The 27,449-nt window shown below is 34.6% G+C and overlaps 1 protein-coding gene across 12 annotated transcripts in view; it reads left to right on the top strand.

The window, feature by feature from the left end:
- DGKB (diacylglycerol kinase beta) overlaps positions 1 to 27,449 on the top strand; it is an 808,853-nt gene that overhangs the window by 476,047 nt on the left and 305,357 nt on the right. For all 12 annotated transcript variants that reach the window (XM_017956905.3, XM_017956903.3, XM_017956902.3 and 9 more), the window contains one exon: positions 7,087 to 7,151. In XM_017956905.3, the coding sequence (XP_017812394.1) occupies positions 7,087 to 7,151 (65 nt within the window). The remainder of the gene's footprint in view (positions 1 to 7,086; positions 7,152 to 27,449) is intronic.

Genomic DNA, 27,449 nt, shown 5'->3' with positions numbered 1-27,449 from the left:
GAATCACACACACACACACACACACACACACATACACACATACACACACACACACCCCTCATGAGCATTAGTTCCAATACAAAAAATGCAGTCTAACAGAGAAAAGTCCAGGTGCTCCTACCTTTGCTCACATTTAGAAGAGCTTCTGTCATTCCTCAGATACTGTAACATCAACTCCCTAAATCTTTGTAACTCAGGATAGCATGCACCTCCACTGATTTTGTGTGTGTGTGTGTGTGTGTGATGTGTCTTTCAGTAATTATCATTTTTCAACCATAGGACTCAGATTGGGAGACTTTTTACCTATATATTTATAATTACTTTTGCCATTGTAAATGGTATTATTTTCTGTTACTTTGTTTTAATGTTGTCAGTTCCACTAATTATTATATACTATTCCTATGTCTGGGAAACTTTAAACTCTTCTCTTAGTTTATGTGGATTTCAGTTTATTTCTTTGAAATTGCTTAAATAGAACATTATATCATGTATAATGATAGCCTTTCTTTTTCTTTATGATACATGTAACTTTTATTGTTTAACTCTTGATCTGTTATATTTCTAAATACTGCACATACAATATTAAATAAATACTCAGCAGTGCTGTCTAGGGTGTGTTAGGCCATTCTTGCTTTCTATAAAGAAACACCTGAGGCTGGGTAGTTTCTAAGAAAAGTGACTTAATTGGCTCAAGGTTCTGCAGACTATACAGGAAGCATAGCACCAGCATATGCTTCTGTTAAGGCCTGAGGAAGCTGACAGTCATGGTGGAAGGCAAAGGGGCAACAGGTGCCTAACATGGCAATAGCAGGAACAGGAGGTAGGGGGGAGATGCCACACACTTTAGGAAGCCAGATCTCACGAGAACTCACCCACTATGGCAAGAGCAGCACCAAGGAGATAGTGCTGAAGCACTCATGAGAAATATGCCCCCATGATCTAATTGCCTCCCACGAGGCCCCACCTCCAACACTGGAGACCACAATTCAACATGATATTCAGAGGGGAAAACATCCACACTATATCATCACATTAAAATAAATCTTTCTTTTCAAAACAACCATTTTTACCTCTAGAGTTTTGCTGTTTGGTCGTTGTATGTTGACTTTGTGGAACTGACATATATATAGACTTTGCTATGCCTGTTCTAATGTGCTCATATGCCTTTTTGCTAAGTTATAGATTCTAAACTGTATGTTAAATACAAAAAATAATGCAAATTCAAATTAAGAGGATGAAAAAACATGGATTCAAGAAAGAATTGAAATATTATAGAATAATGTTTTTCTCAAAGAAAACCAAAAACCCTACATGAACAGATGAAGTATAAGTTTCCCATGCTTGCTATAACCAAATTACCATAAACCTGTTGGCTTATAATAGGTGAGAAATGTATTGTCTCACAGTTCAAGAGATGATAAATCCAAATTTAGTATCCCTGGACCAAAATCAAGGTGCTCCCAGGTTTACGTTCTCCCCAGAGGCGATGGGGAAGAAAACATTTCTTGCCGCTCTCGGCTTCTGGTGGCTTTCAGCATTCTTTAAGGTGTAGCTGCACCACTCCAATGTCTGCCTTTATAGTTGCATCGTCTCCTCCTGTCTAATCTCTGTCTCTGTCTCATAAGGAAATTGGGAAAGAAATTAGGTCCCACCTGGATAATCTTCTCATCACAAAATTATTAATCATATTTTCAAAAACCTTTACCAATGTAAGGTAACATTTCAGGGTTCTAGAGATTAGGACCTGATATGTTTAGGGATCACAGTCATCCCACTGCTAACTGTCCTCTGGCCCCCAAAGATTCATGTCTGTGTGCAAAATACATTTACTTCATCTTGATATCCCCAAATGTCTCAGTCCTTTACATCATCAACTTAAGTAGAAAATCTGATCTAAATATCTTCAGCTCCAAGTTCCAAAGCTTATCATGTAAATAATCTAAATCAGATATAGATGACACTTGGTATGATCCATCTTCAGGTAAAATATCTCTCCATTTGTGGACATGTGAAAGTAGAAAATAAGTTATGTGCTTTCAAAATACAGTGGCAAAAAAAGCATATTATGACAGTTGTACACATTCCTATTCCCCCAAAAAGAAAGTACAATGTAGAGAGGAGTCACTGGTTCCAATCAATATCAGTCATGAACTTGGTCACTTCTGTAAAAAAAAGTTACCAGGTTCCAGCTATTAGGATCTGATAACTTTTTGTGGAGCACCATTGAGCCCACTATAGATGAGGTAATAAAAAACATAATTTATGAAGAGATAGAAAAACTAATATATCAGAAAAAATAAGAAAACCAAAATGTTAATTTCTCCAAAAAAAAAAAAAAATGCCAGGCCAACATTTCACAGATGATTAAAAAGCAAATAATTCCCATGCATTATTAACTATTCTGCAGCATAAAGAAGGAAACTTTCTGGCTCTATTTATAAACCCAGCACTACAGATATCAATATCTGATACAATCTGCCTGGGAAATAATCCCACTTGTGGCTATTAATTGTAATTTTCTTTAAAAATATTAACAGGTAAAAATAGTGCCTTATATAAATAGTATATTCAGGTAATGATTGTCAGGAGAGCACAGTACATTCAGGTAAAGATTGTCAGGAGAGCAAACATTGTTTTATTCCAGATGGGAAATACAGAACCACAATCTCTTATCTAAAAGCTCAATCTAACAAAGCTTTGAAAACCCGAATTTGTATAGTTTCTTGGTGAGAGCTATAACCTGAACTAAGCTGCTCTTTGTAGTATTACAAAGTGTAGTGTTTCTAGTGTAACTGTAATTACAGTTAGCTCTATCTCACATTGTTAATTTATCTTTCCTTGAGTCAATATTCATATGTACTAGTGCAGAAATATTTATGTGAAGTTTAAGTATAGTGTAATATTCCTGACCCTTTTGAGTTTGTTAGATAATTTATCAAATATGAATGCATAACCCATAAAATTCTGAATACCAAAGCAAAAATTTCCTCATGTACTTCATCTTAAAGATTATGCAATTTATTTAATTAACTATCTCAATAAACCAAATGAGAAGGTATTATGAGTCTCAAAATCATGAATATATTTCAATAATAGTAACAGCTAACATTTATTTTCTTGCTTTCTATACACCAAGCACAGTTCCAGTTATCTTCCAGGTATTAGAACAGCAGATCTTCAAAGCAAGGCAGATATTAAAATTATTCTTATTTTAATACAGGAAAATGAAAATCTAAGCAAACTTTTCAAGGTAAAATATTCAGTAAAATTTAGAGCTGGGTCTTGAACCCAGTCAATTTAATATACAGAGACAAATGGACACAGACTTCAATATGTAGTCCACGTAAGAAGAAATATGAATGAACAAAAGCATAGGAAAAGATTGTTGTTACTGTATACCTTTGACAAAACTTATTGAAGTGTACACTTAAAACTGGCAATTTTCTTGTATGCAATAACACTTCAAAAATATTACTGGAAATCTTTAATAAAATATTCAACAAATAGAGCACTGAAAACTTCAGCTTTTGAAACTTCTTAGTAAATTACAATTTTTGAGGAAAAGAAAAGTTTGCACACAGGGATAGATTGGAATTTATTCCTCCAAAACCAAGGAAGAACTAAATTATTTCAACAATAAAAACCCATAGAGTATGCAAGATTATTTTTAATTCTAAAATTTTAATTCTAAAATTTAATTCTAAAATTAGATTTTTAATAACTCATTTCTAATTGGATATATTTATATTCTATTCTAAAATGGAATAAAATTGAAAAGATATTTAATGTGGTGCAATGGCCAAATCATCAAAAACCAGAACAATTTACTTGACAAATTTTAGAAACTATTTGTGAGAGAAAGATTCTTTAAACAGAATAAAATATAATATTGATAACAATATTTGGGTAGATATATTTTACATTTTATAAAAACAATATTCTCCTCAGCAGGATTTGCTATAGGCTCTGGGATCTCAACACATATAGAATAGTCTCTCAATTGAAAAGTTATGATCCATAGAAGATAATCAGCTTTTCAAATTAATATCATAAAATGCAAATTTGGAGATTTAGGGCAATTTTATTTAAAATATAAATAAGCCTATACAGAGAAAGGAAAAATACATTTCAGAAAAATACTAGTGGCCAAGTATTGGAGACAGATATGGCTAATAAACTGATTATTTGATATACATATATTAGTATATACTTATATATGTAAATATAGCAAAAATGTTGCTAATTAGTTTTTTACTGTTTGAATAGCACAATGAGGTTTAAATTTGTTTTGCTTTAATAAAATTGATTTATTTTCATTTCTTAGATATGATTTTTTTTAATTAAAAATAAAGCTATATAGGTTAAGGAAATAATGAGAAGCAATTTGAGTCTGTAAAAATATATTTCAAAAATATGTAACTTAACCATGTTTAGCATTCTCTTTTAACTTTAAGAAAATATTGGTTTGTATATAAGATGTATGAAAATCCCAGCTATATAGAATACTGTTCCAATTGCTATAGAGAATGATATTAAATCTCCACCAAGGTACTTTGAAGAGATATCAGTATCCTCTTTTAAAGATAAGGAAGCTGTGATTCTCAATGAATAAATAATTTGTTTAAAGTCACAAGGCTTGGAAGTAGAAATTCTGAATTCAGAGTTTCCGCATTCTAGGAAGTGGAAGTAATGCTGATTTATTTCTGCTGTCTAAAAACTATAATGCATTCAGACAGAAATGGTAAAATGTATTTTAAAATGGCATTTTAGCTTTTTCTTATTTGGTCTGTCTTTAGAGAACCTTTAGTGTCTCTTGAAAAATGGCTGCTGGATAATGTTGCAGATTTTGGCAGTACTCTATCAAGCCCTTTGGGGTTATGCCAAAGGGACAGGGTCCCATGTGAATTGGGTCTGAATTCTCATCCAAATGAACACCTGCTGTCATTGTTCCTTATCAACCCTGTAGTCGGCAATGCCAGCTCTCTTTTTATGGTGGAACCTATTCAACACAAGGAAAATACCTGCTAGTGTTTGACACTAAGTTTTATTTTTTCCCCTCTTAACTAAATGATCCATTGCCCAAGAATCTTGAAGATAGATAAGCTAATATTAGTTTTATCTTTGACTGTGCAGTCCTGTGTTTCTAGGAGTTTACCCAACTTAAATGGTCTTTTGCTATCTCTCCCCTCTCTTCTCCTCCTTTCTCTCTTCTTTCCTCTCTCTCTTTCTCTATTCTGTTTATGTTGCTTTGAAAAAGGAAGAAATTTGTTATTACAAAAATATACACTTGTAAAAAGAAATGTACTACACAATCTATTTTTAAAAGTCTCAGTCTCCCCAACTTAGCAGAAACAAATAATTCAAGCAGAAGTAAATTCAGTGATACTCTCCCTATGGGAAGCAATATTGATCATTCATTTTTAGTGTTTGGTTCATATTCCTTTGTTTTGTTTAAATAGTCTGCTGAATGTATGCATTTAATTGGAAGATATTCCAAATTGATTTTGTACCAGATTACAGATAAAGTAAAAATAAATGCTTTTCAAAATTAATTAATTGATCATGCTACATATACCATAAATAGCCCAGTTCAGATGTTTTTCCTGTAATCTCATACCACAGTAAGACAACTTCATATTATAAAGTATAATATGTTTATGACTTAACAGAATTAAATTTATAAAAAGGAACTCTGTGACTAGTTTGAGAGTTATCATTGGACCAACAAAAGTGAACCATCTTGATATTTGTACTTCCTAGCAAACCAGGAAGTTGGCCATGTGTATATAGCAAAATAAGATCTTAAATATTAAACCATAGAGGGGGATTTTTGTAACCTTTATTATAAGCGTTGTTTCTGTACACCTCTATCTATGTGTCTGGGTGATTTTCATTCATAGATTAATTCAATTACTTGACAAATTTTAGGGTATCAAATGTTTGCACAGAAAAAATTACAGTTAGCTCTATCCTGCAACTCTCTGCCATCTGCAGTGGGCATTGGTCCCTCTCTTTTTGTGCCTCATGCTTTGTTATGCATGAGTAAGCACATTAGCCTTTCATTTCATTCATTAGACTTTTAATCCTTGATTAGTGTTTTCAAGATTCTCTCAAATACACAACTTCTTTATTTCTTTGCGTTTGGTTTTCTTTTACTTTTATCTCCACTTTGAAACAAAATTAACAGTGAATGTCAACAATAGCCCTTTTCTATTGAGGTGACTGGTAAATATATTAGTTTCTCATTTGAGTGATTAATCATGTGTGGATGAAGAATGGGAAAATATCTCCACACTTGGAATAACAGAGAAAATTGTTTAGAGTCAGTTGCAGCAGTCTGTGCTTGAAAAGCTTGGATAGCAGTATTTCACCAGTCTCACACATTGAGTACGATTTCTATCTCATGAAAAAAAATCTGTATTTGCTAAAAGTAAGAAACATCCATTAGGGTCAGAACTGATGCACTTGGAGTCTCAGAGACAAATTGTATTTGTCAACAGTTCCCCCAAAATTTGCTCTTTGTTGTTGTTTTTCTATTCAACGAGATATGCCAGAAAGTTGCTTGTGGTACAAACTATTATTAATTACACATCAAGACAACCTAAGCAAATTCTGAAGTCAAGTATTGCACTTATCTTTACTAGACATGCACCCTCACACCATCTTTTTACCCATAATTAATCTCAAATAATTAGGAGCTTCTGTACTGATCATTTCTCCACTTAGGCCATCCTTCTAACTCTTGTTTAACAATATTTTCAATTACTATTTGACATTTATGCTCATATGTGCTATCTTCAACATACGTTGAACATGAGGTCAAAGCTGGTCATTAAAAAGAGATATAGAAATTAAATAGCAATAAAGTCTTAGATGTAAATGTAACAAATAATTGTGAAATTACATAAATCACTTCTGCATATAATTTATATGGATCACACATTTTTGCCTAATTTCACATAATCTTCTTGGCAATAATATTGTAAAGTTCATTTTAAAATGTTTTTTTTTTATTTTAGTCTACATTTTCATGAGATAATAGGATCATAAACCATCCTGTTTTTGTTTTCTATTTTCTCCCCTTAGGATGCCTCCATTGCACACAGATTCCACATCATGAGAGAAAAACACCCAGAGAAATTCAACAGTAGGTAAGGCGACAAAAGAGATGAAATTATAGATATAGTTTCTGAATTTTGCCATAAAAAGATCACTAGATGGTATAGAATATTTTATAATGTAGCAGCTGAATGAGGCTTTGTGTGCGTGTGTGTGTGTGTGTGTGTAAGTATTAAGATGATAGGATAAATGAATTAAATTTTTCTTAGGTTGTGATGAAACTATAATGAGGAATGCAATGGGTCATCTCTATTTCATTCTCATGTACTATAAAGAAAGATTTCAAGTAAAAGATGAAAATAATAGTTTTAAGACACATTGGAAGTTTGCATGACTTATATGAATAGCAATCAACCTTAATCCCAAGGAAAAACACAGGGTTTTGATTTGATAATGCTAAGTGTATATTACACAAGGATTATATATCTTTGGACTATCAGCTTCAAACTGGCCTAAACTAAATGTGAAAGAAATTATAGTAATATCAATGCCAATATAAATTAGTTTTAGAGACATTTCTTCAAGGGGAAAGCCTTGACGAACAAAATTACTTTCCTCATAAGAGCAATAGGCAAACATTTTTTATTCAAAAATGTAGACATTGGCCGGGCGCGGTGGCTCAAGCCTGTAATCCCAGCACTTTGGGAGGCCGAGACGGGCGGATCACGAGGTCAGGAGATCGAGACCATCCTGACTAACACGGTGAAACTCCGTCTCTACTAAAAAACACAAAAAACTAGCCGGGCGAGGTGGCGGGCGCCTGTAGTCCCAGCTACTCGGGAGGCGGAGCTTGCAGTGAGCTGTGATCCAGCCACTGCACTCCAGCCTGGGCGGCAGAGCGGGACTCCGTCTCAAAAAAAAAAAAAAAAAAAAAAAAAAAAAAAGAAAGAAATAAAAAATGTAGACATTGTCCTTCACAGTTACTCAGGGAAATAGGGAAAGCCTTGGTTCCGTATCTTGCCCATTTCTAGAAGGAAATAAGGCTCTCTCCACCTTACTCCCCTAGAAAAGTGGGGCAGAAGAAGTGAATTATCTTTTGCTTCAATTATTTATACTCATTTCCACTCTATTCAGCTCACAAAGTCAAAACCATAACTAGCATTTCTGTATAGATATTTAAGTGACTTTATCTATCTATTGATATTCAAAGCCAGGGACTTTATTATCTCTGCATTTGACTTACATCTTGCCATAAATGTTACAGATCATTTATTATATACCGGCCCCTGGACATTCTTACATTTATTTCAATTTTGTCACTCATGAGTACATTGATGTAATCTTCTCCCATGTAGGTTCACAATAAACAAATGCTGTTGAAAACTATTTCAAAATTGTTTTATAGTTTTCTAAATATTAGAATTGAGTGCACTACTTTATGCGTAAATCATCACAGCAAATGTTTCATGATTAGTGAGTTTGTATCTAATTTTTCATTAAATTTACCTATTAAGATATTTTTAGTAGGCCAGGCACAGTGGCTCACGCCTGTAATCCCAGCACTTTGGGAGGCCAAGGCAGGCAGATCATGAGGTCAGGAGTTTGAGACCAGCCTGACCAACATGGAGAAACCCTTTCTCTACTAAAAATACAAAAATTAGGGTATGGTGGCAGGTGCCTGTAACCCAAGCTACTTAAGAGGCTGAGGCAGGAGAGTCGTTTGAACCCAGGAGGCAGAGGTTGCAGTGAGCCGAGATTGCGCCATTGCACTCCACTCTGCGCAACAGAGCGAGACTCTGTCTCAAAAAAAAAAAAAAAAAAAAAAGTTTTTAGTAACTAAAAGTATAATCTAATACCTATGTTAAATATTGCCTTGATTTGTTTTTTACCCTACAAATAAATCATGACCTTATGATTTGCTTTTTTCCTCATAGTTCAGAAAACTATACTTTTTATTATAAAGAAAATGAAATAAATGCATATCTGGATATATATATGTACATGTATTTTCAGAACAATTCACACAAATTTTAAAACTCTGGTTCCTTCTGGAGAGAGGAGCAAAGTGGTTGTGGTGACAAATGTATTTTTCTTTATTGTACTGTCTGAATTTTGCTACAGGTGCATTTCAAAATTAAATCAAAGTAATCTAATTAAAATTTTACACCTATAAGTTGTCTTTGTACCTAGAATGGACATTTTTATTTTACAAGATTTAGTTTCAGTTCAGGAAACACATATAAAAATACATTTACATAACAGTCAAAGTATATGTCCTGTATAGATTTCAGCACTTGATTATATACCTGGAATATCCTGGAAATGAATATAGCTATTAATGTATCCAAAACACATTATAAGATAGAGTAGCCTATGCTTTCCCATATGTCATTCTATGAAGCATTAATATTTATACTCATATATATTATTTATGTTATGTTTATAAAGAAGTGTATATTCATATATTAAAATAGGTTTCAAGCAAAAAAGCAAAAGCTGTGTTTGGATAATACCACATGGAGTGTGCCTCTTAGAGAGTTTAACATAAAAAAGTTCATTAAAGGCTCTAAGAAATATACCAAGAAAATAAATGTTTGCAATTTATAAGGCATTACTGTCCTAAACTTACTGAGGAGAGAGGGAAAGAGAGAGAAAAAGAGAGCCATAGCAACAGAAAAAGGAGACAATTGTAGCGGCGTGGTGAGAGGGCAGGGGAGAATTGAATGTATGGAGAGGTATATCAATATATTTATGTGCTAATCAAATTTGACAACCTATATGTAAGAATGCCAATATTTATTACCTTCTTCCAAGTGTCAGAGGTTAATGAATTTCTTTCTACAGAATAATTTTTAAGTCTTCTTAATAATAAAGACTTCTATTATTCACATATCTATTTAATTTTTTATTATTAATAGCTCTACTAATTGGTGACATTCCTCACTGCTGAGTATGTGATTAGATGCCATTTACAACAATGTGTTTGTAAATTTCAATGTTTTTTATAAGACATAAAGCTAACTTTATTAAAACTTCTTTGCAAATTTGAGTCATGAATGAATCTTGCTTATAAATAGCTTATAGGGACTCTTTGCTAGAGATTGTAACATAAAAAATGCCTTCTAAAATGACACAAAGTCACAGGTTTCTATTGTGAGTTCAAGAACTGGGTATAGAGTAGATGTTCAATGAATTATTGGCCAAATATTTTTTAAGATAATGGTCAGCCACAGAATTCCATATAGGAATTAGGCATGTATGTTTCAGTCTATACATTTGCAGATTAATTCTACACTTATCATTTGAAGCATTTAGGCAATTCCCTAAACCATAATGTGATATATTCAGTATATTAACATTTTCTGATGAATTTCTGCAAGGAAGACATATTGTACATAAGCAATTTTGTACCTACAATGGCAGATAGTTCAGATTTCAACATTGCGACAGGCTCAGCCATAGCACACTTTCATATTTTCAGGAATTTGCAAATGGATTTTTTTAAGTACTCCTAATAATGGTATTTCAGATCAGATCTCTTGTCACAATAAATCACTTCCATTAATATTATCCTCCAGCATGCTCACCTTGAAATTCATTTATATTTTAAAGAACATGATGTTTCTAACATTATCTTAAGGAAATTAATTACCAAAATATATAGTTCTGTTCTCTATGCTTCTTATGACAGAAATTGAAAGAACTGGGAAAGGTAATGATTTTTCCGGTGCTTAAGAGAGTGCTAGTTGAAAGGTTTATATCATATTCTTTCCAAATTTCTATATAAATCTAAGTTAACTGTTAAAACAAAGCATGCTATTTAACTTTCTAAACTTTAAGATATTCTTCCATCAAACTGAATTTGAATAAAAACTTCCAGTCCTTTAGACTCAAGGAAAAACAAATTAAATATTTATGCTACTAGAATTTTAAACTATTTATTACATAATATTGGTATTTAAAATATTTATATAAATTGACAATTAGTATTCACAAACATATTTCAATTCATAATACACATACATAATACTTCTCATGGTGCTATTTAGATAGATGACTTTAAATACTTCCTTTTTTAAAAAAAAGGATATTATAATTGTTTATTACCACACTAAAATAAGCAACATTAAAAAGGGCAATTATAAAGGTGTATAATGATTTTAGAAAAACATGCAAAGCACTGTGGAATTCCACGTGTAAAACTATGTAACATTGTAAAGGACTTTCAAGTAACATGCAAAATGGAACCAGTTACAGGAAAAGTATTGGTGGTGTATTAGTCTGTTTTCACGCTGCTGATAAGGACATACCTGAGACTGGACAATTGACAAAAGAAAGGTTTGTTGGACTTACAGTTCCACATGGCTGAGAAGGCCTCACAGTCATGGTGGAAGGCAAGGAGGAGAAAGTCACATCTTATGTGGATGGCAGCAGGCAAAGAGGGAGAGAGCTTGTGCAGGGAAACTCCCCCTTATAGAACCATCAGATATCATGAGACTTATTCACTATCATAAGAACAGCAAGGGAAAGACCTGCCCCTGTGATTCAGTTACCACGCACCAGGTCCCTCCCACCACACATGGAAATTCAAGATGAGATTCTAGTGGGAACATAGCCAAACCATATCATTCTGCCCATAACCCTTCCCAAATCTCACGTCCTCACATTTCAAAACCAATCATGCCTTCCCAACAGTCCCCTAAAGTCTTAATTCATTTCAACATTAACTCAAAACTCCACAGTCCAAAGTCTCATTCGATACGAGGCAAGTCCCTTTTGCCTATGAGGCTATAAAATCAAAAGCAAGTTAGTTACTTCCTAGATACAATGGGAGTACAGACATTGGGTAAATACAGCCATTCCAAATGGGAGACGTTGGCCAAAACAAAGGGGCTACATGCCCCACATAAGTGCAAAACCCAGCGGGGCAGTCAAATCTTAAAGCTGCAAAATGATCTCCTTTTGACTCTATGTCTCACATCCAGGTCATGCTGATGCAAGAAGTAGACTTCCATGACCTTGAGCAGCTCTGCCCCTGTGGCTTTGCAGGGTATAGCCCCCCATCCTGGCTGCTTTCACGGACTGGCATTGAGTGTCTGAGGCTTTTCCAGGTGCATGGTGCAAGCTGCTGGTGGATCTATCATTCTGGGGTCTGGAGGATAGTGACCCTCTTCTCACAGCTCCACTAGGTGGTGCCCAAGTAGGGATGCTTTGTGGGGGTTCTGACCCCACATTTCCATTCCTCACTGCCCTAGCAGAGTTTCTCTTTAAGAGTCCTGCCCCTGCAGCAAACTGCTTCTTGAGCATCCAGGTGTTTCCATACATACTTTGAAATCTAGGCAGAGGTTTCCAAACCCCAATTCTTTACTTCTGTGCACTGTCAGGCTTGGGAGCTGCCAAGGCTTGAGGCTTGCACCTTCTGAAGCTATGGTTTGAGCTCTATGTTGGTCCCTTTCAGCCAAGGATGGAGCAGCTGGGACACAGGACACCAAGTCCCTTGGCTGCACACAGCATGGGGACCCTGGGCTTGGCCCACAAAACCATTTTATCCTCTTATGCCTCTGGGCCTATGATGGGAGGGCCTACCACAAAGGTCTCTGACATGTCCTGGAAACATTTTTCCCCATCATCTTGGCGATTAAAATTTGACTCCTCATTACTTATGCAAATTTCTGCAACCTGCTTGAATTTCTCCTCAGAAAATAGGATTTTCTTTTCTATTGCATTGTCAGGCTGCAAATTTTCCAAACTTTTATGTTCTACTTCCCTTATAAAACAGAATGCCTTTAACAGCACCCAAGTCATTTCTTGAATGGTTTGCTGCTTAGAAATTTCTTCCACCAGATACCCTAAATCATCTCTCTTGAGTTCAAAGTTGCACAAATCTCTAGGGAAGGGGCAAAATGCCACCAGTCTCTTTACTAAAACATAATAAGTCACCTTTGCTCCAGTTCCCAACCTGTTCCTCATCTCCATCTGAGACCACCTCAGCCTAGATGTCATTGTTCATATCATTATCAGCATTTTGGTCAAAACCATTTAACAAGTCTCTAGATTGCTCCAAACTTTCCCTCATTTTCCTGTCTTCTTTTGTGTCCTCCAAACTGTTCCAACCTCTGCCTGTTACCCTGTTCCAAAGTTGCTGTCACATTTTTGGGTATCTTTTCAGCAGTGCCCCATTCTACTGGTACCAATTTATTGCATTAATCCATTTTCATGCTGCTGATAGATATATTAGAGACTGGACAATTTACAAAAGAAAGGTTTATTGGACTTACAGTTCCACATGGCTAGGAAGGCCTCACAATCACAGTGGAAGGCAAGGAGGAATGAGTCATATCATACGTGGATGGTGGCAGGCAATGAGAGAGCTAGCTTGTGCAGGGAAACTCCTCCTTACAGAACTGTCTGATCTTGTGAGACTTATTCATTATCATGAGAACAGCATAGGAAAGACCTGCCTCTGTGATTCAATTACCTCCCACTGGGTCCCTCACGCAACATGTGGAAATACAAGATGAGATTTGGTGGGGAAATAGCCAAACCATATCAGATGGTCTTAACAAAGATTTCTTAAAATTGTAGTCATAGCATGATTTCGATGATTCAATTCAAATTCTTAATGTATAACACCTAAAACCATTTTACTAGAATAAACTAAAAGAAATTAGCTAGTAAGCACCCATGGCCAGTGATCACGATAATACTGTTTAAGTCCACTCAGCTTATTTAAAAGTATCTGGTCTCTAATTTTTGGAATGAAACAAAGATAGTTTCTCAGCCCCCTGGTCAGAAGTATGTGATTTATTTCTGTTCTACTTTCTGCTTTTTCTCTCTTGGGCCTTAGTAACTACACAGTTTGTGGAACATACTATGTACTCAATAGATATTTATTCTTTAAGTTATTTACTATTTCATGGTATATTTATCTTCTATACATTTTTCTATATATCTTACTGTCTTTACAGTTTATGCTTTTATAGTGCAAAAAATGCAATAAAGATTGAACTGTGATATGTAGAGTGAGTCTTGATTCTACATAAGTCTTATTTCAGGTATTAAAATCTTTTAGTTTTCTCAGCCTTTATGTACCTAACCTTCAAGAATCAGCAATGCAAAACAAACAAAAATTCTTCAACATAAATCCTTGAGCATTGTGTCTTACAAATAAATAATACGAGATTACTCATAGATTAGTTTGTGCTTATTATCAATTTATAAGTCAGCAGTATGAAATTTTCAACTTATTATTCTTTATCTGTTGATGGTATTGAACTGAAGACTAAATATAAAATATCACTCTCCTTATACATATATGTATGCTTATATGTGTGTGTGTATATATATATACATACACACACCATTATATATGGAAAATTATCATTTCTAAGAATAGAAAAAATCAAACTTGTGTATTTTTTTAACTTTCTATTTTGCTATAGAGACAAAGAAAAGCCCACAGATGAGAATAATACAACACAAAATTGCCATTTGTTATCCAGAGATAAAAAATTCCATTAAAGTTCTAGAATATAATGAGAAGTTAAAACGAACATATTTCAGTAGTGACAGAAAACTGCTATATTAAAGCCAAACATTTTTACTTACCATGTAAAGTGCCATTGAGAAATTATTTCTGTGAATTCAACAAAATAATTTTTGAAGTTCCAGAGCAATTCAAACTGCCGTACATTATGATGGTATATTCTGTTGATGTATTCATATTTATAATTTTCTTGATCTTCTGTAAGAATTTTTAATGTACAAATGATAAAAGCCAATTGAAAATTGGCATCCAATGGATTTCATGACATATTCTCTTATATGTATATCTTACATATATTTTTGAGTCAGATGTGACATAGCAAATAGAATATAGAAGATATTTGTATTTATTTTCCTCTGAAGGCTTTTAACATGTATCTTTGTAGAATCATATTTGTAGGAATTCACGTTTTATTTCACTTTAAACTTTTAGGAATTAAACTGTTATTTCAGGAGTACAATTGATTTTTAAATTACTGACATTCACGATCTATTAAAAACAGTGAAAGTAAAGAAAGGATGAAGTCTATCACAGTGTCATCATTCAGGTATTTGACCTCACTTTCTCCTCAGTCAAGACAACTTCATTAATGTAGACTGATTTTTTTTCATTTAAAAATTTAAATTATTATCATGTTTTAAGGCACACTTCTACCTGTATGTCACTATCTTTTATAAGCCAACTAGGTGAACAGTACTACTGAAATTAGAAGTTAAATGTTTGTCATTTTTAGTGTTCTGAATAAAATCAGTTTTATTAGAAATAGTGGTGTCGTGCAGGGACCTTTTGAAGAGAATCATATCTTCATGAGAGTTTCATGTGCTGAAGCACTTTTATGTCTCTAGTTTCTGTGTACTAGAACGAATTGGTGTGTTTTTAAATAAAGAACATACTCATTTTGCATTCTAACTTAGAATACTTTGCTATATCATTTAAATGAAATTTTTGAAATTTGTGTGTGTAAGCATTATCATGAGGCCAGTTTTTCCATATGACTAAGTTATGGTTTACCCATGAATCATATGGTGTACAGATAAATAAATAGGTAAACATATAGATGTATATATATATATACACATATATGTATTTGTGATGCATAGATTTATATATTTGTATACATATATATTTGCTAAGAGTTTTCATTTTATCATATTTATATAAATCTCATAATTATGTGTGCTCTTCTATGTGTGTATTTCTAATGTAAAGCTTTTACAATAATTTACTATGCTCCTCAATTCATATATTTTTATTTGTATGTTGAGACTTGTTTAAATACTTTGTTGGATCTGAGCAGGTAGAAACGAGAATGGTAAAATGAGTCAGGACTGTATGTGTTCTCATGCAGGGGGTTTCAATTCACCTGAAGCTTCCTGCATCATTTCTTGGCACCATTAATAACACCAGAACACTTACTTCTGTATCCAGGCTGTTTAAAATCATGTTTGTAAGGTGGCTCTTTGGAATAGAGTGAGTGAGGACTGGAGGATGAATAAAGAAGAGAGTTAGTAACTTTTCTCCCTTCCTTTTTTGCCCCTCACTCCCTTTCTTCTTTCACACCAAATTTTTTATTCTCCTGTTCATTTTTTACTTTTGCCACTGCAGTGAAGTAATAAAAACTATTAATGAAATTTCTGAGGCATGGATAAAATACTGCTTATCTGCTATTGATTTGGTTGTTTATTTTTCTGCAAACATTTACTAAGGAGCCCTGTTTATGTGATAGACATTCAGCTAAAGACTAGATTTTTAGAATCTAAGGCAAATGAAAAAATGGAACTTGGGATTACGGAGAGCTTAGATAATCATAAATTCTGCAGAAGAATATAAACCAGAGAAAAATTATACTTTGTAACTGTACAGAGGGAAGGTATTTCCTTGGGCTCCCAAATTAACGTGACCATTGAGCTCTAACAGATATATGCTGAAGAAAGGGTTGATTGTATATTCTCTAATTTAAATAAAACAGAAATATTTATTTCTAGTTTCTGTTTGCAAGACACTTACATTTTATTATTATCATTTCCATGCAAATATTTTAAATATTTTCCCCTTGATTTTGCCTTTCTATTCCTAGGGTTCGTATTATTACTTTACATGAATTTGCATGTGGTCTATGCAAAAATTTTATATACACACACATACAAATACTTCCAGGATAACAAATAAAGAAACAAGATTTGTAAAGTAACAGTAATTAATTCAGAGATGTCCACAAGATTACAAAAATAATTCAAGTTTAAGTATCATCTTATAGGGAAAAGTATCAAACAGTAAAAAACCACTTTTAGAAAAAATTTCTACTCATTACTGTAGCTTGTATGCCTACATGCAACCTTCAGGAAGTATTTGTTAAATTAAAACACAAAGACAATTATTTATTGTTCCTTATAAGCTGACAATATATATATGTAACAGATATATAACATAGATAATATTTTATATATATATATATAATTTTAATTAGTCCATAATAAGTAAACTATCAATTTAGTTTAAAGGGAAGAAACTGCAGATAAGCTTGGACAACAGTTAAATATATTATTTCCAAAAACCCTATCCTCAATTTATATAGTTATGGTGAAAACACTGAAGCTTCTGTTCCCTTGTGTTCAGCCTGACACCTAGGTTAGCATCAGCCTCTCCAACTGCAACAAAATTCAATTGTGTTCTGGAGACAGAAGGGATCCTCTAAACTAATTAGACAATGTATAGTCTACTTTTGGGAATAAACCTGTGACCTTAACTCGTATCAATGATAGAATTTTCTTCCCCTTTGATGTTCATAGATAGCCGACAGATCTGCATTTGGAATTGACTAGAGTTCAATTGCTATTTTGTTAGTATAAGTAAAATCAGTGCCATATAATTTAGTTAATTTGATACAAATTTAAATACTTACTTTCTAGTATCTAGATGTGTTAGGATTCATTCTATCAACAATATAATAAAAATGCTTTTTGGTTCTTCTGGAATAGAATCAATTGATTCTTGGTGGAAATTATCCCAGGGAACAATTTTGAGGACCCTCGTTGTAACACTTCTTTACAGGACATATTAAGTAGAAGGTTAGCTTGGCTTGAACTTTTTCCAAAGAGGTTAATCACCTCATTATAAGGTAATCTTACCTAGAAAGTAATCCTCTGGCATGACTAATTAGAACTAATTAGACCCTCTGCGTTGCTTCTCCCTCCACATAAGCAGTAGTTACTCATGCATTTCTTTTGGAATACATGTAGTTATGTGAACATGTTCAACATTATTTTCTGACTGAACAAAGTTAATTCTACAATATTAACCTTGAATGTCTGATTTATTTTTAAAAAATGGTTCACTCACAAACATTGCTCTTTGAAGAGAAAAATAACATTCTCACATATGCAGCATTTTGAAATTTGTATTTTCTGCATTAACTATGTTTTCATATTGGGATATGTAAAGCCATGGTTCCCAAACTTCAGTCAGCATAATTATATCATATAGAATTAAAATATATATGTTATGTTTTATATAAGTATATATATGTGTACACATATTTGTCTATGTTACTTATATTTTATATTTTTGTTAAAAAATATAAGTTGTATTTATTTATGATGTACAATAGGATTCTTTGATATTTGTATACATTATGGAATGGCTAAGTCAAGATACTTCACGCATGCATCAACTCATATACTTTTGTGGAATTAACACTTGAAATCACCTTTAGAAAATTTCCAGCAATTTTATATAAATAATATAGTTAACAATTATATAAATTAGTATTTATGTAATAAAATACTTAAAATAATAATAAAATAATTATATAAATAAATGTATTTATGACAATTAGCTTATATAAATATATCATAGTTATATACATAACATATAAAAACTCGTAAGTATAAATATGGTATATGTTTATACAACTTTCTGTCCTTTTATGCTTTGATTTAATTGGTTCAAGGCATAGCCCAGAAATTTTCATTTTTGACTGTGTCCTCCAGAAACTCTGACGGACATAGTCCAAGAACTGTGCTTTGACAAGCACAGCTCCACATCACTCTCTAGATAGGAACTTTGGTAGCTTGACTGGTCAAATAAGAGACAGTGACTGCAAGTCATCAGGCTGAATCCATCTAGCCTCTCTATGTAAACATCATCCTTAGTAATGTTGCTATTTATTTATTTATTTATTTATTTATTTATTTATTTATTTTGAGACAAGTCTCGCTCTGTCCCCAGGCTGGAATGCAGTGGTGTGATCTCTGCTCACTGCAACCTCTGCCTCCCAGGTTCAAGTGATTCTACTGCCTCAGCCTCCTAAGTAGCTGGGACTACAGATGTGCACCACCACACCCAGCTAATTTTTGTATTTTTAACAAAGACAGGGTTTCACCATGTTGGCCAGGATGGTCTTGATCTCTTGACCTCGTGATCCACCTGCCTTGGCCTCCCAAAGTGCTGGGATTACAGGCGTGAGCCACCACGCCTGGCCTTAATGTTGCTATTTTAAGTATGGTCCAAAGCTCTGTTGATCAAAGCTTGTTGAATGCTCCTAGGCACTCAATCAGAACTTGTTCATATTTTTCAATGAAAGATAAGACCAGTTTGATTACTTCATTCCTGTTTCATCGTCACTGAACCACTGACAACTCCTGCCTTATTTAACCTTTTTTGTGTTTATGATCCCTGGAAGTAGATGTGCAACTGAAATGTTTAGGCTTTATATGATAATTCCGCCTCCCAGTTGATGGCTCATTTCTGTTCCTAGGCCAGCTTGTGTGCACATGCAAAAATCTACTTCCAACTCATGCAAATCCCATGGATGATGCATCACAGAAAGTCTCAGTATTTGTGGTGTACACCAGCAGCTAGGAGTAAGGCTCACACTACATATATCATATGTGAGCAAGTGTGACCTATGGGCCATACTTCACTATGAAGAATTAAGACAACACTAATAAGTAGGGAATCTTATTGGAGAGTCATGCTTGGGTCTCCTCAATTTATCTCTTCTTTCCCCCAGATATTTATAGTGTGCTAGTTAGGGCTCCCTGGCTTCGAGCACTGGCTCTTCCACCTCCTAGCTGTATGACTTTAGGAAAATTGCTCCTCTCTCCATGCCCCAGTTTTCTAATCAGTATAATGAGGATTGATATTAATGGCATCAATCTGAAGGGTGTATTGCAAAAATAAATTAACACTGGATGAAGAACATTTTAACAGTGTCTACCAAATATTGTGTTCCCCCAAATACTAGCAGTTATGATTGATCATCTTATCACTTATTGCCTCCAAGTCCCACCATCTGGCATTTCCTTGGATTCTTTCTATACCTATTCCCAGGACATTCTGACTCTCTTTCAAACTTTCCTAATTTTGCCTTGATTGTTCTTTGAAAGTCTGAATTCGTCATCAGGATCATACCTGCAGACTCTTATGTTTTCTTTTCATTATTTTGTATAGCTTGAGAAATATTTATTATAGTTCTATAATGTGAAAGTATTTGCCGAATGAACAATGTTAACATGAAATATCCTCTCTGCTCTTGAAAAGCATTTGGGCCTACAGGTAAGACAAAAGTCAAACATGTAATCACAATAAAATATGGTAAAGACTATCAGTGAGGTAAATGCAAAATTGAGTACAATATGCTACTAGGAGGAGGTGCCCCTTTCTGTCTGAGGACTGGAGAAGACATCCCCAAAAAGTATTCTTCTCATACCCATGTCCAATGCCCACAGCATCTTCACCAAGTTTTTCTACTGGGAGTCACCCATGTCACTGCTACTCATATCATGACTTAGTGACCCAGCCACTCTTAAAGGCAAGAGCTCAGGAAAATGTGATCTCTGGCTGGGGGGTGGCGGTGTCATGTGCTCACATAAAGTCTGAGAGGTTCTTGTGCACACAGAAAGAACGAAAAATGAATAACAGGGGTCAAAAAGCACTCTCGGTCAAAATCTTCATATATTTAAAAATTGAGTTGGGCTTTGCAAAGACTGGGTTTTGCAATTCATTTCTCAGCTTTAAGGCAGTCACTTAAATTGAATTTCTATGATCCTCATCTTCAACTGAAACTTTTTAATGATATGATAAAAATACTAACCAGTACAAGGAGAAATCCTGATGTAACAAAACCATTTTGATTTGCATTTCTCTGATGGCCAGTGATGATGAGCATTTTTTCATGTGTCTGTTGGCTGTATGAATGTCTTCTTTTGAGAACTGTCTGTTCATATCCTTTGCCCACTTTTAGATGGGGTTATTTGTTTTTTTCTTGTAAATTTGTTTGAGTTCTTTGTAGGTTCTGGATATTAGCCCTTTGTCAGATGAGTAGATTGCAAAACTTTTCTTCCATTCTGTAGGTTGCCTGTTCACTCTGATGGTAGTTTCTTTTGCTGTACAGAAGCTTTTGAGTTTAATTAGATCCCATTTGTCAATTTTGGCTTTTGTTGCCGTGCTTTTGGTGTTTTAGACATGAAGTCCTTGCCCATGCCTATGACCTGAATGGTATTACCTAGGTTTTCTTCTAGGGTTTTTATGGTATTAGGTCTAACATTTAAGTCTCTAATCCATCTTGAATTAATTTTCGTATAAGGAGTAAGGAAAGGATCCAGTTTCAGCTTTCTACTTATGGCTAGCCAATTTTCCCAGCACCATTTATTAAATAGGGAATCCTTTCCCCATTTCTTGTTTTTCTGAGGTTTGTCAAAGATCTCACACCAGTTAGAATGGCAATCATTAAAAAGTCAGGAAACAACAGGTGCTGGAGAGGATGTGGAGAAATAGGAACACTTTTACACTGTTGGTGGGATTGTAAACTAGTTCAACCATTATGGAAAACAGTATGGCGATTCCTCAAGGATCTAGAACTAGAAGTACCATATGACCCAGCCATCCCATTACTGGGTATATACCCAAAGGATTATAAATCATGCTGCTATAAAGACACATGCACACGTATGTTTATTGTGGCACTATTCACAATAGCAAAGACTTGGAATCAACCCAAATGTCCATCAGTGACAGACTGGATTAAGAAAATGTGGCACATATACACCATGGAATACTATGCAGCCATAAAAATGGATGAGTTTGTGTCCCTTGTAGCAACATGGATGCAGCTGGAAACCATCATTCTCAGCAAACTATCGCAAGAACAGAAAACCAAACACCGCATGTTCTCACTCATAGGTGGGAACTGAACAATGAGATCACTTGGACTTGGGAAGGGGAACATCATACATCGGGGCCTATCATGGGGAGGGGGGCAGGGGAGGGATTGCATTGGGAGTTATACCAGTTATACCTGATGTAAATGACGAGTTGATGGGTGCTGACGAGTTGATGGGTGCAGCACGCCAACATGGCACAAGTATACATATGTAACAAACCTGCACATTATGCACATGTACCCTAGAACTTAAAGTATAATAATATTAAAAAAAAAAAAACATTTGCTGCACAAGCAAGCATCTCTGTATTTATATACCTTTTTTTTTTTTTTTTTGAGACGGAGTCTCACTCTGTCACCCAGGCGGGAGTGCAGTGGCCGGATCTCAGCTCACTGCAAGCTCTGCCTCCCGGGTTTACGCCATTCTCCTGCCTCAGCCTCCCGAGTAGCTGGGACTACAGGCACCCGCCACCTCGCCTGGCTAGTTTTTTGTATTTTTTAGTAGAGACGGGGTTTCACCGTGCTAGCCAGGATGGTCTCGATCTCCTGACCTCGTGATCCGCCCGTGTCGGCCTCCCAATATATACTTTTTAAGAATAACGCTTTACATGTACATTTATGTCTACGCAGAACACATACCACTTATGTACTCTTCTTATTTACTGATAAGTTTCTCAGTCACTGTGATGGCATAATTTGTTTGGTTTTTAATATATAGACACAGTTTGTTCTTTATACATATTCTTTTAATTTTTTGGTTTACTTATTTTTCATCTTACTCTTACTTTGTCTTATTTAATTAATTTGGCTTTAATCTTTAAGGCATATTTAAATTACAAAAGTCATTTGGAATTTTGGCAATGACTTCTAAAATACCAGAACATTTCATTTACTATGATTCATGTAGTTTGCAAATTTATGAATGTAAAATTCATATATGTTCAAATGCAATTACTTTAATTATTTTGGCTGTTTTACCTTTCAACCTGGATGCTTTAGCCTGTTTTCTACTCACCTAATGATCAAAATTATTTTCAAATATATCCAAAGTAATTTAAAGTAATTTAAAGTATCATATGATATACAGAAAAGAACACAAAGTTAAAAAAAAAAAAAAAAAAAAAAAAAAAGCTCTATTGTTTTTCCCAGATCTATAGATCTTACTACTCTTTATCAGGGGGAAAAAAAGCTTGGTTACCATGAAAACTTAAGCTGATATCATTAATCATTAGTCCCAATTTTATTTTTATTCTTAATTATTATAGCCTGATAAACAGTTGTAAATCTAATAGTTGCGTGTCCTTGTGCCAATAGAGAAAATAAATCTCATCATTTATATTTCTTAAAAGCTGGGCTATGTTCTGGATACTCTACTAAATGGATTTTTCTGGATTATTTTATTTAATCCACACACAATCTTAGGAGATAGTTACAATTATTACTTTTAGTTTACATATTAGAAAACATTCAGAAGTGTAACTTGCTCTAGTTTACATATTTAACAAGTTACTAAACATTCTGTCTAGATAAATACTCATTTGATGAAAGGCTAATATGTGCTAGAAAAGACTTCTTTTGTTCAGGGTAGAAGATGAATTTGACACCATTACAACCACTTAGAGTTTATAGCTTAGTTGGGAAAAGATACATGCAAACACATACATAATACTGTAAGATGAGTGCAATAGTTGGAGTATCATACATAGAGGATACAAAGGAGAAAATACTTCTTATGCGGTGATGGGACAGTGTTGATTAGGAAGGTTTTGTATAAAACGTAATACATGATTTTAAAAGATAAATAGAAGTTTTACAAATGACTTTGGAGCCATATAACATACCAATGAATAGTGGTGAACACAAATAGTTGAAATAAATACAAAAATAAGTAAATAAATAAAAGTCAGAAACAGAAGATTCAAAGGAATACGTAGATCATAGTCAGATCTCAAAGAACTTGGGCAGTCCTACTGGAAACATGCCTGTTATCCTTGACACAATATGGAACTATAGATTTTAAACAAAGACTAGATAAGACCAAGGACTTTGATTTGTAGAAGAGAAAAGGGGTTACTAACATCAAGTTTGGTCATTGATACTGGTATGAATGTGAAAGGGAATGGAATGATGAGTGAAAATAAGTGAATGAAGGCAGAACGCTGGCAATATCAACCAACAAGTGCATATAGAAGAAGAGATGTTGTGTGGGATCAAGATTATGCATTTCATTATGTGTCTGTTAAATGTGAGGTATTGGAGCATTATCTAGGTCAATTACATGGACAATACATTTTACTAGCCTGGATTTAGGTGAGATATGATGAGATATGATGAGTTTTTATGAGTTTTATGATAGTAGTGGTAACTCAATTAGTTGACAAAATTTTGTTATTTTGAACCATACTCATTGTAATCTGATTTTTTTTAAAAGATTGAAAAAGTCATTGGCAAATTGTACTTCATATATAATGAAAAAGGATTACTAGGCACCCTAAATTATTATTTTTTATTTTTTATCATACTTTAAGTTCCTGGATACATGTGCAGAACGTGCAGGTTTGTTACATGGGTATACACATGTCATGGTGGTTTGCTGCACCCATCAACCTGTCATTTACATTAAGTATTTCTCCCAATGCTATCCCTCCCCTAGCCCCCCACCTCCCGACAGGCCCTGGTGTGTGATGTTCCACTCCCTGCGTCCATGTGTTCTCACTGTTCAACTCCCACTTATGAGTGAAAACATGCAGTGTTTGGTTTTCAGTTCCAGTGTCAGTTTGCTGAGAATGATGATTTCCAGCTTCATCTATGTCCCTGCAAAGGACATGAACCCATCCTTTTTTATAGCTGCCTAGTATTCCATGGTGTATATGTGCCACATTTTCTTTATCCAGTCTATCATCGATGGACATTTTGGTTGGTTCCAAGTCTATGCTATTGTGAATAGTTCTGGAATAAATACACATGTGCATGAGTCTTTATAGTAAAATTATTTATAATCCTTTGGGTATATACCCAGTCATGGGATCACTTGGTCAAATGGTATTTCTGGTTCTAGATCCCTCAGGAATCACCACACTGACTTCCACAATAGTTGAACTAATTTGCACTCTCACCAACAGTATAAAAGTGTTCCTATTTCTCCACAAGTGTTCCTATTTCTCCACATCCTCTCCAGCATCTGTTGTTTCCTGACTTTTTAATGATCACCATTCTAACTGGCATGAGATGTTATCTCATTGTCATTTTGATCTGCCATTTCTCTAAATGACCAGTGATGTTGAGCTTTTTTACATATGTTTGTTGGCTGCATAAATATCTTCTTTTGAGAAGTGTCTGTTCATTTCCTTTGCCCACTTTTGATGGGGTTGTTTTTTTTTCTTGTAAATTTATTTAGGTTCCTTGTAGATTCTGGATATTAGCCCTTTGTCAGATGGATAGATTGCAAAAATTTTCTCCCATTCTGTAGGTTGCCTGCTCACTCTGATGATAGTTTCTTTTGCTGTGCAGAAGCTCTTTAGTTTAATTAGACCCCATTTGTCAATTTTGGCTTTTGTTGCCATTGCTTTTGGTGTTTTAGTCATGAAGTCTTTGCCCATGCCTATGCCCTGAATGGTATTGCCTGGGTTTTCTTCTAGGGTTTTTATGGTTTTAGGTCTTACATTTAAGTCTTTAATCCATCTTTTCTTATTATTATTATACTTTAAGTTCTGGGGTACATGTGCAGAATGTGTAGTTTTGTTACATAGGTATACATGTGCCACGGTAGTTTGCTGCACCCATCAATCTGCCACCTACATTAGGTATCACGCCCAATGCTATCCCTTCCCTAGCTCCCCACGCCCTGACAGACCAACAATATGTGATGTTCCCCTCCCTGTTTCCATGTCTTCTCATTGTTCAACTCCCACTTATGAGTGAGAACATGCAGTGTTTGGTTTTCTGTTCTGGTGTTAGTTTGCAGAGAATGATGGTTTCCAGCTTTAATCCATCTTAAGTTAATTTTTGTATAAAGTGCAAGGAAGGGGTCCAGTTTCAGTTTTCTGTATATGGCTAGCCAGTTTTCCCAACACCATTTTTAAAATAGGGAATCCTTTCCCCATTGCTTTTTTTTTGTCAAGTTTGTCAAAGATCAGATGGTTGTAAATGTGTGGCATTATTCCTGAGGCCTCTGTTCTGTTCCATTGGTTTATATATCTGTTTTGGTACCAGTAGCATGCTGTTTTGGTTACTGTAGCCTTGTAATATAGTTTGAAGCCAGGTAGCATGATGCCTCTAGCTTTCTTTTCGCTTAGGATTGTCTTGGCTATACAGGCTCCTTTTTGACTCCATATGAAATTTAAAGTAGTTTTTTTCTAATTCTGTGAGGAAAGTTAATGGTTGCTTGATGAGGATAGCATTGAATCTATAAATTTCTTTGGGCAGTATGACCATTTTCACGATATTGATTCTTCCTATCCATGAGCATGGAACGTTTTTCCATTTGTTGGTGTCCTCTTTTATTTCCTTGATCTGTTCTCCTTGAAGAGGTCCTTCACATCCCTTGTAAGTTGTATTCCTAGGTATTTTATTCTTTTTGTAGCAATTGTGAATGAGATTTCACTCATGATTTGGCTCTCGGTCTATTACTGGTGTATAGGAATGCTCGTGATTTTTGCACATTGATTTTGTCTCCTGAGACTGCTGAAGTTGTTTATCAGCTTAAGGAGATTTGGGGCTGAGATGATGGGGTTTTCTAAATATACAATCATGTCATCTGCAAACAGAGACAATTTGACTTCTTCTCTTCCTATTCAAATACGCTTTATTTCTTTCTCTTACCTGATTGCCCTGGCCAGAACTTCCAATACTATATTGAATAGGAGTGGTGAGAGAGGGCACCCTTGTCTTATGCCAGTTTTCAAAGGGAATAGTTCCAGCTTTTGCCCATTCAGTAGGATATTGGCTGTCAGTCTGTCATAAATAGCTTTTATTATTTTGAGGTATGTTCCATCAGTACCCAGTTTATTAAGAGTTTTTTAGCATGAAGGGCTGTTGAATGTTATCGAAGGCCTTTTCTGCATCTATTGAGATAATCATGTGGTTTTTGTCATTGGTTCTGTTTATGTGATAGATTATGTTTATTGATTTGCATATGTTGAACTAGCCTTGCATCCCAGGGATGAAGTCAATTTGATCATTGCAGGTAAGCCTTTTGATGTGCTGCTGGATTAGGTTTGCCAGTATTTTATTGAGGATTTTGTCATCAGTGTTCATCAGGGATATTGGCCTGAAATTTTCTTTTTTTGTTGTGTCTCTGCCAGGTTTTGGTGTCAGGATGATGCTGGCCTCATAAAATGAATTAGGGTGGATTCCCTCTTTTTCTATCACTTGGAATAGTTTCAGAAGGCATGGTACCAACTCCTCTTTGTACCTCTGGTAGAATTCAGCTGTGAATCTGTCTGGTCCTAGGTTTCTTTTTTTGGTTTGTAGGCTATTAATTACTGCCTCAATTTCAGAACTTGTTATTGGTCTATTCAGGAATTTGACTTCTTCCTAGTTTAGTCTTGGGAGGGTGTATGTGTCCAGGAATTTAACCATTTCCTCGAGATTTTTTAGTTTATATACATAGCGGTATTTATAGTATTCTCTGATGGTAGTTTGTATTTCTGTGGGATCAGTGGTAATATCCCCTTTATCATT

Source organism: Papio anubis, chromosome 4, assembly GCF_008728515.1.
Source record: "Papio anubis isolate 15944 chromosome 4, Panubis1.0, whole genome shotgun sequence".
Lineage (NCBI taxonomy): Eukaryota > Metazoa > Chordata > Mammalia > Primates > Cercopithecidae > Papio > Papio anubis.
This window is presented reverse-complemented; position numbering and strand designations above follow the sequence as displayed.